Source organism: Aulonocara stuartgranti (genome assembly GCF_965226115.1).
Source record: "Aulonocara stuartgranti genome assembly, chromosome: 8".
Lineage (NCBI taxonomy): Eukaryota > Metazoa > Chordata > Actinopteri > Cichliformes > Cichlidae > Aulonocara > Aulonocara stuartgranti.
Window position 1 is genome coordinate 19857869 of NC_138959.1, and position 12782 is coordinate 19870650.

General features: G+C 40.0%; 1 protein-coding gene across 4 annotated transcripts in view; it reads left to right on the plus strand.

Moving 5' to 3' along the window:
- ace (angiotensin I converting enzyme (peptidyl-dipeptidase A) 1) overlaps positions 1 to 12782 on the plus strand; it is a 30231-nt gene that overhangs the window by 6930 nt on the left and 10519 nt on the right. For 2 of the 4 annotated variants that reach the window (XM_082543428.1, XM_082543429.1), the window contains exons 2-5: positions 10869 to 11039; positions 11129 to 11216; positions 12036 to 12179; positions 12302 to 12493. In XM_082543428.1, coding sequence (XP_082399554.1) covers positions 10983 to 11039; positions 11129 to 11216; positions 12036 to 12179; positions 12302 to 12493 — 481 coding nt within the window. In that variant the 5' untranslated portion in view covers positions 10869 to 10982. Of the gene's footprint in view, positions 1 to 7183; positions 7674 to 10868; positions 11040 to 11128; positions 11217 to 12035; positions 12180 to 12301; positions 12494 to 12782 lie in introns of those variants that run through there. The other 2 variants (XM_082543427.1, XM_082543430.1) reach the window with 2 other exon arrangements.

Sequence of the window (12782 nt, forward strand, 5' to 3'; positions counted from 1 at the left end):
CCAGCTGTTGAAGCCATTGCCTGGATGTGGTTCATGTTGCACTCAAGGATTTTTTTTTGTGCAACATTGCTCCGATTAATGCCCTGCTTTGATACTTCTATGAATCTTAATGAAAGGTTATTTTGGCTGGGCCCTTGTTTCCCATGGGGCTGCAGCAGTAGATAGACAACCATGTCTGATTTTTATAACAGATGCTCTTCATGACGCAGCGCTCCTATTTATCTCTGCTTGGGACTGGTACTAGGAGTAAACTAGCCTGAAATCCCCCTGATGCTTTTTTTTGAGTCATGAACTGGAGATCTCCCATTATTCACTTCTTCTGCTTCACTCTCCATGTGTTTATACACTACTTTGCATTTAATCATTAGTTATTAATAATCCCTGGCTCTCTTCCACAGTGTGTTTTCTGTCCTATCTCCCTCCCCTCTTCCCTTCACCAATCATTGCAGATGGCTTCAGCAGAAACTCGAGCCTGATTATGCTGAAGGCTTCTTCCTGTTAAAAGGGAGTTTTACCTCCCCGCTGTTGCCAAGTGCTCGCTGATAGTGAGTTGTTTGATAGTTGGGGTTCTCTCTGTATTATTGTGGGGTCTTTACCTTACAATAAAACGTAATTACTGTTGATTACTGTTGTTTTGATTTGGTGCTATAGAAATAAAATGTAATTGAATGCGTTAACCACTACATCACTGTGAAAATTTGCTGACCATTAAAAAAAAAAAGAGAGTTCCTTTTAATGCCAGGATTACACCTACCAAGTTTGGATCAACTGTCTTTGAGACAGATGAAAGAATAACAGACGTATAGAGATTCCTTTATTTATCAATAAGAATAAGTCAGACAAATGTTGATTCATCTGGAATAATAATAATAATACAGATGCCTAAATATAGTTTAGGTTGTTGTAATTGTAAGTGAAGAAACTCCATCCTTGTTTGGCTTAATGTCATCCTATACGCTGCCATACCTGCCTGCATACACTGATACACACATACAGCCCAGCAGCTGACATTTCCAACATATAGCTGCAGGGCCGGCCCGTGGCATAGGCCGTATAGGCAAATGCTAAGGGCGCCGTCCATCAGGGGGCGCCACGCCAGTGCCATAAATGTTGAAAAAAAAAAAAAGTTGGTACTATTATTTCTAAATACAAAAAATAATCCCACGTTAATTAAAATGCAAAGTAAAGCTTATTTAATAGAAACATTATTTGTTACAACATTACGCCCCCCCTCCCCGCACGGTGCGCCCCCTCCCTTCCCGTATCATGGTTCCTTTTGGACGTCACCACATCAAAAAATCAACACAAGATGTCAAAAAGGCCAAAACTGTCAGGTGCCCAGGGAAGAAAAAAGAGAGAAGAAGAGGAGGAGGAGAAACGAGAAAAAGACAGAGGTAGGTAACGTTAGCCTACATGAAATTATTTGTCTGAATGTGATAGTAACCTAAATTTTTAGGGTTAAGCTAATGTTACATGATTCGCTAATTGCTAATCAATAAATAGCTAGTTAACTGTTTTAACGTCAGTTAATATTGTGGAGGGGGCTAAATTGTTATGGAAAATAATAATGTAACGTTAGGTAATTAATTACAGTATTCCCACCTTTCCCACCATTCCTCATTTGTATTCATCTTTTAAGCAGGTGTTTTTTGTTTACATTGTTATTGCCTTCTGGTTAGCTAACGTTTACCCTGCAGGTAATAGTCACTTTTCCACCCCTGTATATATTATAGTTGTAAGCCTAGTTGTTAAAGTGCACATCATTAATGTTAATTAAGCAATATCACATGAGAGGGAATGCTGTTTTTTAATATGAGCACTGCTGTGATTCGGTCAAAGATAATCATAACATAACATTCTCATATGATATTATACTGTTACTTTGCATTCTGCTATTCAGCATTTCACTGTAATGATGACAATAAATTGAATCTAATCTAATTTGCATAAGAGTTAACATCATACATATATCTCTTTGGTTTTTCATTTATATTATATCATTTCATTTTATTCCTGGAATCATATGTTTTTATTATTAGACTTTAATACTCAGTGGTGTCACATACTCCTCTCTTCAGATGCACTGTTGAAGTTTCTAAATCCCACCCCTGGGCCATCTACCACATCTACCGCTGCTGCCTCCACTTCAGCAGCACAACCCACCAGTGATGCAGCATCAGCAGCACAACCCAGCCATGATGCAGCAGCATCAAGCGGTCTTCCTGTTGCCTTATTTATATTGTATTTTTAATTTATTTTATCCAACTTGTTGACACGTTTTATTGTGTTTATGTATGTAAAATTTATTGTATTTCATATATTCATTTTTTATTTTTTGTATTCATTTATTTATTCATATCTTTTTTTATCTTGTTAATTATTCTGATTGTGAATTTGCTTTCTTTAAGTAAAAAAAAAAAGGTCAAAGACAAAGCTATTCGGTTTCTTGTGAGTACATACACTACACTGCCGATGTAGGGGGGCGCCACCTAAAATCTTGCCTAGGGCGCCAGATTGGTTAGGGCCGGGCCTGTATAGCTGTATGTGAAGATTGGATATTCTGGGCTATCACAGTTTCTCCACACTTCACAGACTTCCATTAAACGAAAAGCCAAATTTAATTATAGTTCTAGGGAGTGCAGGAAGATTGCATTAAAGGGACACATATCACACAGAGACACACACAAAAAAGGCAGCAGCTAACACTCTTTCATTGTCTCTCTGGGTACGCGCAACTGACAACTCAATTCCAGTTAGTCTTCAGGCACCTGCTGCCCTAGTCTTAAACAGTTTTTAGCCTATGAGCCACTGGCTTACAAAAACTCAGAACTTTGCGTTTGATGAATTTCTTTTCTTATCACAGCTGTGTCATTATTTCAGGATACAATAGCTTTCTTTACACTTTATATAGATTGTGGTTTTCTTAAGTACAGTCAGTGTCACAACAAGATGCTATCAGAAACACGTGTGAGGACATGAAAAGTCTCTCACCGTCATACCTGATTAGATTTCCATCAGCTCAGCTAGGAAGTGTTCAGTAAATAAGTGTTCAGGGTCGTTGCACGTGCTCAGCATATGGCGCACGTTTTCAAAGAGGTCAGCAAGTCCAAGCGCAGGAACATTAAAAGCTCTTTCAAGATATCAGCTATGTGGTGTGGTAGATATCTATGACTTCTAGTTGCCTTAGTGAGATCGATGGAGATTCACATGCAGGACAGTACAACCTAAACTGCTGTCACACAGTTGCCCACTTAGCTCCAAAGACAGAATGGCTCTGATTTAACAGTCGGTTCGGCTTTAATTTTCTGTTACAGGGATCATCACTGCGGTTGTCATTTCAATGTTAATGACCTTCACTGGCTAAAGTGACCCGATCATAATAAGCTAGCCAACGTGTTATAGCTCACACAAAGTGCTCAAGAGTTCATTTACCTCGTAAATAAAATGTCAGCATCACCTCAATTACAGCTGTTATCTGCTTCAGAGGGAAGATGTTATCAGCAGGAGTGCAATAATTTCCACCAGCAAAGCCATCTGGCGAGACATTAATTTTATATCCCCCCCCAATCCTCCAACCCCCTTAACATAAAAGGATTAGACATTTTAAAACCCTAATCTATTAATTTACTGTAGTCATGTTAAAATCAAGGTTAATGACTTTGCTAACTGTCTTTAACAGCTGTTATAAATCAAAGTACATGATGCCGTAGGTTAGTATGAAGAAGTATAAGCTGCAAGCATAAATGACTCTTAAACAAGCAACTGATGCCTTGACCTATAGAAAAATATGATTGATCGAGGTGCCTTATTTAAAACAAAACAGTAAACTAGTGTCTTAAGAAAATGTTGTTCTTCACTCGATCCCTTCCATCTGCAATACAAGATCAGGCGGTTTAGATCAGATGTTTCATGGCCCCATTTAGTCACTGCACTCACTACCTGTGCTACCCAAGTGGCTTAAAGACATAATCCCTCATTTTGTCACAGGACTCTAGAGTGCATATGATAAAACAACAACATCAACAACAACAAATCAAAAACAAAACAAGCAAACAAAAAAAAAAATCTGATTTCCTTCCTTAAATGTCAGGTTTTCAAACTTAACGCACATTCACATGTGGGCTCAACATCAGCAGCAGCGATGCTTACATCTTAGCTTAAGAAACGCTTTGAAAAGACATCAGATCTTATTGGATATCTATATTGATATGAACTGGATCTCTTCCCAGCTCCTGGACAGTCTGAGGTGCAACCTGGTGGCCATCATTTACCCAGAACGATAATGTTAAAGGCAGCATGTTCTCCACAGCTTCTCCAGAGCCTTTTACATCTGTCATATGTCCTCAAGGTGAACCCGCTCTCATCTGTGAAAATCACAGGGTGACAGTGGTGGACCTGCCAGTTCTGTTTCCTATGACAAATGCCAATAAGGCTCCACGGTGGAGCGGTGAGCACAGGTCCCTCAGACCACGTTAAAATCTGTTTCTGATTGTTTGGTCAGAGACACTCACATCAGTGGCCTGCTGGAAGCTATTTTTAAGGGCTCTGTCTGTGTCATACAAAATCCCTGTTATTTATGTTCCTCTTTGCACAAAGAAGCAGATACGCATCCTGCTGATGAGTTGAGGACCTTCTTCAGGCCTGTCCAGCTATCCTAGAATCTCCTCCATGCTCTTGAGGCAGTGCTGGGAGACGTAACAAACCTTTTAGCAATGGAACATACTGATGTGCCATCCTGGAGGGGCTGGACTACCTGTGCAACCTCTGTGGGTTCCAGGTATCACCTCATGCTACCAGTAGTAATGCTGACCCATTGCTGTTTTGGGGTTTTTCTCATAGTTATCACTCTGTTGTTAATTTTTATTTACACCAAAGCAACTGAAACAGTTTAAAACCCCCTTGCTGCTTAACTGACCAGATCAATAACCCACAAGTTGAACTGACTTGATACTATACTCTGATTAAAACCGTCCCATTCATTTTTTCCCCCCGTAGCCAACACATATGATATAAAAGTAAGAAGCAGCAACATGCCCTTTTTAACACTATGATTAATTTTCTTCCAAGATCTCATTTAAAGTGTAACTAAAGTCCGGTGAATGATCTGCTGCTTGGTAGCAATAAAGCCAGCTGACATATTTCAGTACTGTCTCAATGTAGCTTCATGTCACATAAAAGTGTGAATGTAACAGCAACATAATTGACCTTTTAAGGGGACTGTTTTGTTTGTGCATACCTGGTGACACAATGAATGCACCTGCTGGTGCAATACGGTGAGTCACATAGCTACAAGCCTGTAACTCTGCGCAGTATAGGAGGGTGACTGCAGTATGCTTGAAACCATGTTGGAGAGCAGTGAATGCAAACATTTATACAAAGCTAAAATGATTCAGTTAGAACAGTTTATTACTTTTGTTTGTTTAAAATTTGAGGTCAGTTTAAAGCTAAAACTGGTGACAATAAATGAAACCGCAAACCAGTGCTTGGAGAAAGTTAAAGAATATGGTGAACAAAGTGGAACATTGGACTCCTGAAGAGACAGCTATCCAAAGCTCTATGAGGTTTTAATCATGAGGTGATGGAAAACATGACTGTTAATGAGTGTCGGCTTATGTTCGTGCAGCTGTTAACTGTTAACATACCTGATTCATACCCCCATCCTCTCCACACCCTCTCACCCAGCATTACCTCTTTGGCTTCTTCAGCCTTGTGTCATGATCCTGTGTTTTGTCATTGTAGTTTTCAGTTTGGATTTTACATTTGCTTAAATTATGTTTTCATTTTGATCTTGTTAGTTATTAAGTTTTTCCTGCCCATCTGTTTCCCCCCCATGCCTAATCTGCATTTCTATGTTATCTCCCGTGTTTAGTCAGTTTTGTCTTTGTAGTTGCTTTTTTCTGTCAAGTTCATGTGTCTTTGTTTCAGTCTCAGTGTGCTGGTCACTTCCTGTTTTATTTTGATAGTCACGTGTGTGCAGTTAGATTATGTTCAGCTGTGTTCCCCAGGTGTTTCCTCTTTGCCGCGATTCCCTTTTGTATATAGATAGTCTGTATCAATCTCTTTCTAGTGTCATAATCTCCTTCATCCCTCTACTGTGTGTTCTGTCAGTTTGTATTCCTGAGTTCCTGTTTTTGTCAGTCTCCTGCATGTTGGATCCTACCCCGTCTTCTTCACACAGCATTAAATGACACTTTGAAGGTCTAATAAAGGCAGTGAAAATACATGTATGTATGTATTGGGCTGTAAACAGGGTTAAGAATGCCAAACATAGTTTTTGTCTTGTTTCTTAGGTATTTATAAGCTGTAGATGATTTCACATTACTCTGCTCATTGAATGCTGTGTGTACTGTAATTTTATTCAAATGGCTTTGTCAGGGAATTACTGAGAAGTGAAATACTGTAGCAGCTTGGCTTGGGATGAAGAAAAACTCAGTGAATTTGGTTTGTCTACTCAATTATGGCAGGAACACGTGCACATGGTTCTTATTTTAGAGAAAAGAAATGTCTCAGAATATTTCCCCTTTACTGAATAAGCTTCCACTATTATGGTTTTGCACAAATTGCTCTGACGGTTGCTGTGCAACAGCCAGTGAAATAAGGCTTGTTACATGCTACATTATAGTGGGACTGTACACTTAACTGCAGTTGTGTCACATAGCCTGAGTGGTGTAAACATCCTCATTCTAGGTAATCTAAACAGTGGCGTTATGAATGTGTGGGAACCAAGAACATAATGATCATGATGCACACTGACCACAATATTCAACTGAAGTTGCTCACCATTTATTTGTTACTTGCTTCCTTTTTCTGCTGATCTCTCAGTCCTTTTCTCCAGAGTCCTGCCATCCCCCCACCCCCCAGCTTCATTCCCTTATCCCCTCTTTCATTTGCCCTGTCTTTATAACTCCCCCTCCTGACTGAGCTAAAGGAGGAAACTGAGAGCAAAGTATGTGGAGTCCCTCCCAGACACTCCACTGCTGGTTAGTGAGGAGCCACTGCCAAGCAGGCAGGCACACTGCACCAGTGTGTCATAGTCTGTATCTCATCTTGCTCTGTTACCGAAACTTCTGATCAGCCAGCCATCCAAATCCTCTCAGGCTGGTGAACAGAAACGGAAACAAGGGAAGGGAGAAAATTACAGAGGAAGGGGGTGTATGGGGTACTTTGTTCAGTGGTGTAAAGTAGTAAGAGGGAAGGCTGCAGGGAAATGTGGGCTGGGTTACACTGGCACTTAAAAAGAAGCTTGCGTTGACTCCTGTGCATTTCACCAGCAGCCAGGCTGGGAGGCAAAGAAGGGACGAGTGAAGGAGTGGATGAGACAACAGCTTCAGGGGGAAGGTGTACTCTCACTTCATTGAAGCAAGTGTATTTTTAGCCCTTCCACTCAACTACTTCACTTCTCAGCTTTTTCTTCCACTGTGTCTTGGTGGTGGCTAGCCATGGGTACTGGTTTGGACAGGTTTCTGTGGTCAGTACTGCTGCTGCTGCCAGTCTTTGGGCAATCTGAGGCTCTGCCAGAAAGCTGGCTGCCTGGGGAATATTCAGACACCATCAGTGATGCACAAAGGTTCCTCAGTGACTACAACAGCACCGCCGAGGAGGTGTTTTTCCACAGTGTCTCTGCCAGCTGGAACTACAACACCAACATAACAGACCACAACTCAAAGCTTCAGGTAAGACATCTGCAGTCTCGAGCTCACAAGACAACTCGGTGGCCAACTCTTGCTCTCATGCTGATGTTTCATTGTCCGCTGTACATCACTCTTGTCAGTACTAGCATCTTGTCACCAGAAATGCAGAGTTTTCTGGGGAACTCAGCTCTGCTTGACTTGGAGATTACTACTATTCATCTCTCTCCAGCATTGCATGCTCAGTTTCCTCCCAACGCAGCCAACTCTGCTTGCGCTTTACTGGAAAATAAATGAGATCTGAATGCCTGTGGTGTGAATGTCTTTAAAATATAATTCTAATGGGTCTCGCCTGCTCTTATGTTGGCCTTTTTTCTCGAGTAACTGTTTGCTTTATGATTCTTCTGCTTGAAGTATTTTGTCCTTATGGTAGCACTCTCTACTAAATGTAGTTTTGCACACACCAGTAGTCTTTATAGCCCGTTGTGGCAATATTTGCAGCCAGTAAAATGCCTTTTTAAAGCAATTTCAAAATGTGTTTCTTAGAAGGGAGCTGCGACACGTTAATATCAGATTGCAATTGTTCTAAAACTGCATGTTACCACAGGTTTGAGAGACAGTTGCATTAAAAGCTTAGGGACACGATAAAGCCAGTAAGGCAGCAGAAAAGTACAGTGAGACTGGAGTCAGAAACCAACAAAGCTGCTGCGGTGTGGAAAAATCACACCCATGAAATAGTCAAACATCCAAGTCCTGTTGGACAGCTGTTGAAACAGGAATTTGGTAAACTATCTAGGCTTTGAACACTACGTCCCTGACAAACACACACACAACAGGTGTCCCACACTGAACTCCTTGAACAGGGTCAATCTACAGAATGTGTTTTGTTCCGCAGCCTGCTTTTGTGATGGAAGGTGAAAGACAAGCAGCCTCGCACATGCTGCGCGTGAGCATATTTTCCTCCTCTGAGTTTTTTTTAAAGAAGGATCAAAGTGAATCTGAGCATAGAACTCCATCTAATCTGGTAACCAGTCAGCTTGACAGAGACATTTTGCGATATGGGCTGCTCAGCGAATCTTGTGCAGTTAAATATTTTGAAAAGTTATATTTGCACACTGCTCGTTCACAAAAAGCAAATATGTGCATAAACACACTTTACTTGTTGCTTCAATGGATGCAAAGGTGATTGTCATTGCAAGTTAAACTTTTGTACGTGGAGAGGATCAAATAGGAAAAAAAGTTAGATATCAGCAGATGTCAAAATCAGAGGCTTTGGCATCCATTTCATTACAAACATACAGAGCTTCTTTTTTTCAATGCTACTTGTATGTGTTCATATTATAGAAAATGTTGCATAACTTAGTGCACATTTTTTTTGGACATTAGTGTTTTTTGAGATGCAGATGTTTTAAAAATATCTTTAAAAAATTGAAATGTAAAGTCTGTATTTCTGTAATCAGTTTAAATGCTAATAATAGGTGAGACAGCTCATTCCAAAAGGTAAAATTGAATTTAAATTTGTAAACTAATTTATTACTAGTAGAAAATATATAAATGTAGCAGAAATTGAGTGCAAGCTTACAGACAGAAAATGATTGCGAAAAATAGAGATTGAGAGGTAGAGCACAAAGATCAGAGTTAATGCTTCTCAGCCACACCATTTCTTTTTTTTTTCCTTCTCCTGCAGCCTGTTATTTTAGGGAAGGCTGCTAAAGAAGCAGATAAGAAAGGCTTACAGTGGAAACATTACTTGTGAGAAGCTACTGTTCTGTCAGCATGTGTGAGGCGCAAATAATGGTTGCATCAATATGCGTGTGCAATTATTTTGTAATCTTTTTCATACTTATAGAAGCTAGTCTGATTTTCTCTACACCTACTACAAATAATAAAAAGCTGCAACACCATTAAAGGAATTCTTTACAAAAAAAATCAGAGGTGCATATAAGATGCACAGTTTATAGAGGAGCAAATGAGTGTTGAATGGCACAGCGGCCTTGAGTGCATCCATTCTTCTGAGGCTTATTGTTCATGATCTATGTCTTCATGATTGCTATAAAAAGAAGCTCTTGACACTTACTGGAGCAGCAGATAAGCATGTGGACTTGAGTAGCTATAGCATTTTTTTCTTTTTAGAGATGTTATCCTTGAACAAGGGTTATTTCACTTAGCACTTGCTCAGTAGATAGGTAGAGCTCTTTATTGCCACCACGGGGAAGATGTATTGTTACAGCTATCAATAAACCAGCAACAGTTACGTGACAAAGACAGAAGGCTGGTAAAACAAATGGTTAAAGAACTGGAAAAATGATGACATTAGATGAAAAAGTAGAAATGATAAAGATTAGCTTAAATCCTTGCATCAAACTCAATGTTCAGCCATCCAGCAAATTTCAAATAATCTGCATGATTCTTTAAGGGAGACTAAATGTAGCCTATTGCGCTTATTTTTACATTTAATTATTTATTTCTAATAGATTGTAAACATAAATATTTATTTATTTTATGTGGGAGTCACTTTTTAGTTCAGGCTCAGTAGTTTGACTGCGTATTTCAGTATGCCACTGTAGTTGTGCTGCTTGGGCAATACATTTTTTTCCGAGGACCCACACGAGAAACTGGGACTGTTATGGAGGGCCACACCGATAAGCCAGACTCAGTCCTACTGAGTTGGTGCAGCCCTCCACAACAGTCCCAGTTTCTCGTGTGGGTCCACGGAAAAATGAATTGCAGACTCATGATGCAAGATGAAGAAAGACACCCGCGTTGCATAAGATATGTTTTACACGGATGCTGGCAGTTACATTGCTTTGAAAGTGCACTCTGGTCTATAATAGGAGCTTGTAAAACTGATCCGTCCTTTCATTTTCTGGAGGATGACAGTCTTCACAAAAAACTGGCATGTGTTATAACAAGCTGATAATAAGAGTCCAACCCCGTATGACTTTGTGCCAACAGCTAGTTCCTACAGTACAGCTCAACAGAGACTTTCACCAAGTCTGAGTTTTCTCAAGTGTTCACTTATGCTCTTGACAGATATAAATAATTCAAATATTTACAAAAAAAAAGAAAGGAAAAAAAAGAATGATCCTGCACCTTTGGCTTTTTCATGGTTTAAAAAAACACATGCCATAAACATTATTGATAATTATTATTTATTGCTACCTCTTGAGAGACCTATCAATGCACTGTTTAAAATATTTAGTAGCCGTATCATTTACGTCTACCTTGTTTTGTCTTTAGGTAAGTGCATCTCTTGAAGAACAGGCATTCGTGGAGGCATGGGGGATCAAGGCTAAGCAGGTCTTCTCTTCTGGAGTTCTCGACACCCTTCCTGACCCTAAAGACAAAAAATTGATGGAAAAGATCATGCTACTCGGTGCTGCCAACCTTCTCCCGAAAGAAAGAGAGGAGGTTTGTCTGTCAGATATTTAACAAGTCGGTAACCATGTTTGTGACACTGCTAAACTCTTTTGTATCTTTTTAAAAAAAATTCTCTACAGTATAACACCATTCTGAGCACCATGGACAATATTTATTCGACATCTAAGGTGCACCCACAGCCAAACATCAGCTGGAGTCTGGAACCTGGTGAGTTCACTATAATAAATGCTCAGTTTTGAAGATCAAACAAGACAAGCAAATGATATGATGCAAGAATTTTTAAGATGTTCAAGGCGAAACAAGGCAGTGTTAAAGAATATGAACAAGTCAACGATGCCCGGGGAAGAAAACACTTTTAAGCGATTAAGATCTTATCAGCTTTTAAAAGTAGCAGGATGGGGATATTCACTTCAGGGAGGTCTCCGGGGGAAGTGCTGTGGTTATTTTGAGTGAAAATCTAGAGAAAAAACACATGGGTAGCTTTTAACTTCAGCAGTGTTAATTGTGAACAATAGTCCTTTGTGCTTTGCTGGCAAAAACTTCATAAAGTAACAGTGAGGCAAGAGTGCAAAACCAATCAGTTCTGCTACAATTTTTTTGTTTGTATAAGTAAATGCGTTCATTAAGGTGCAGTCCCTGTTATTGGTTTCTTATTCTTGGAAATCATCCATCTTGGGTTACTCCATGATGCATTCCACTCACAAAAACACTACTGTCTCTATCATAACAAAAACTTCCAGGTGTCGCTTTTCCCTGCCATTTTCTGTGCAGCTCACCTCACCTTTTCCTAACCTTCATTTCCTCTCTCTGGGATTTTGAAGAAAATTGTTGGTTTAAGTAATTGTCAAAATAACACTGAGTTATCACAAGTCTTCCTGCTGTGATAACGCGAGCAGACAGAAATCTAACCACCAGCACATCACCATGTGTTCAGGAAAACCTGAAGCTTTTGAGTGTAATGCACCGGATTAGCATCTTCCTGATTGTAACACTTTTTCCACATCTTTTTGCATTTCTATTTTAAAGAGCTCACAAAGATCATGGCTAACTCCAGGAGCTACAAGACGCTGCTGTATGCCTGGGAGGGCTGGCACAATGCGTCAGGCGTGCCACTCAAACAGTACTATCCAAGCTTTGTGGGGCTCAGCAACAAAGCCTCGCGAGCTGATGGTAAGTACTCCTTTCTAGCTGTTGATATCGAGCAGGAGATTCCTAATGGAGGGAAGAAGAAGCAAAGCAGAGTGAGGACACAGAAGTAGAAATGACCACATTAACATTTTTGCCCTGTTCAGGATTTCAGGACACTGGAGATGACTGGCGCTCTTGGTATGAGACTGAAACTTTTAGGCAGGACTTGGAAGAAATCTACAAGACCATTGCGCCGCTCTACCTGAATCTGCACGCCTTTGTGCGCCGCCAGCTCTACAACCAGTATGGCCCCAAATACATCAACCTTAAAGGACCTATCCCTGCTCACTTGCTAGGTAAAATGCATGCAGTATCCATCCAATATGAGCTACATGTACATGCATGCATTACTTAGGAGTTGGTTGGCCAAAAAAATATAGCAAAAAATGAGAAAGGGCAGGGTGGTCTTTAATTTGTAATTTATTACGATGTATTTATTTTTAACATTAATGTCTTTAACATAAACAGTAATTTTTAATCATCTGTAGTAAACACATATGCCATGGCCAATATAAGATCAGAGAATTAGGATGCAGGCACACCATGGGAGTAGTATAATGCTCTTATCTCACTGCTGTGCATAAA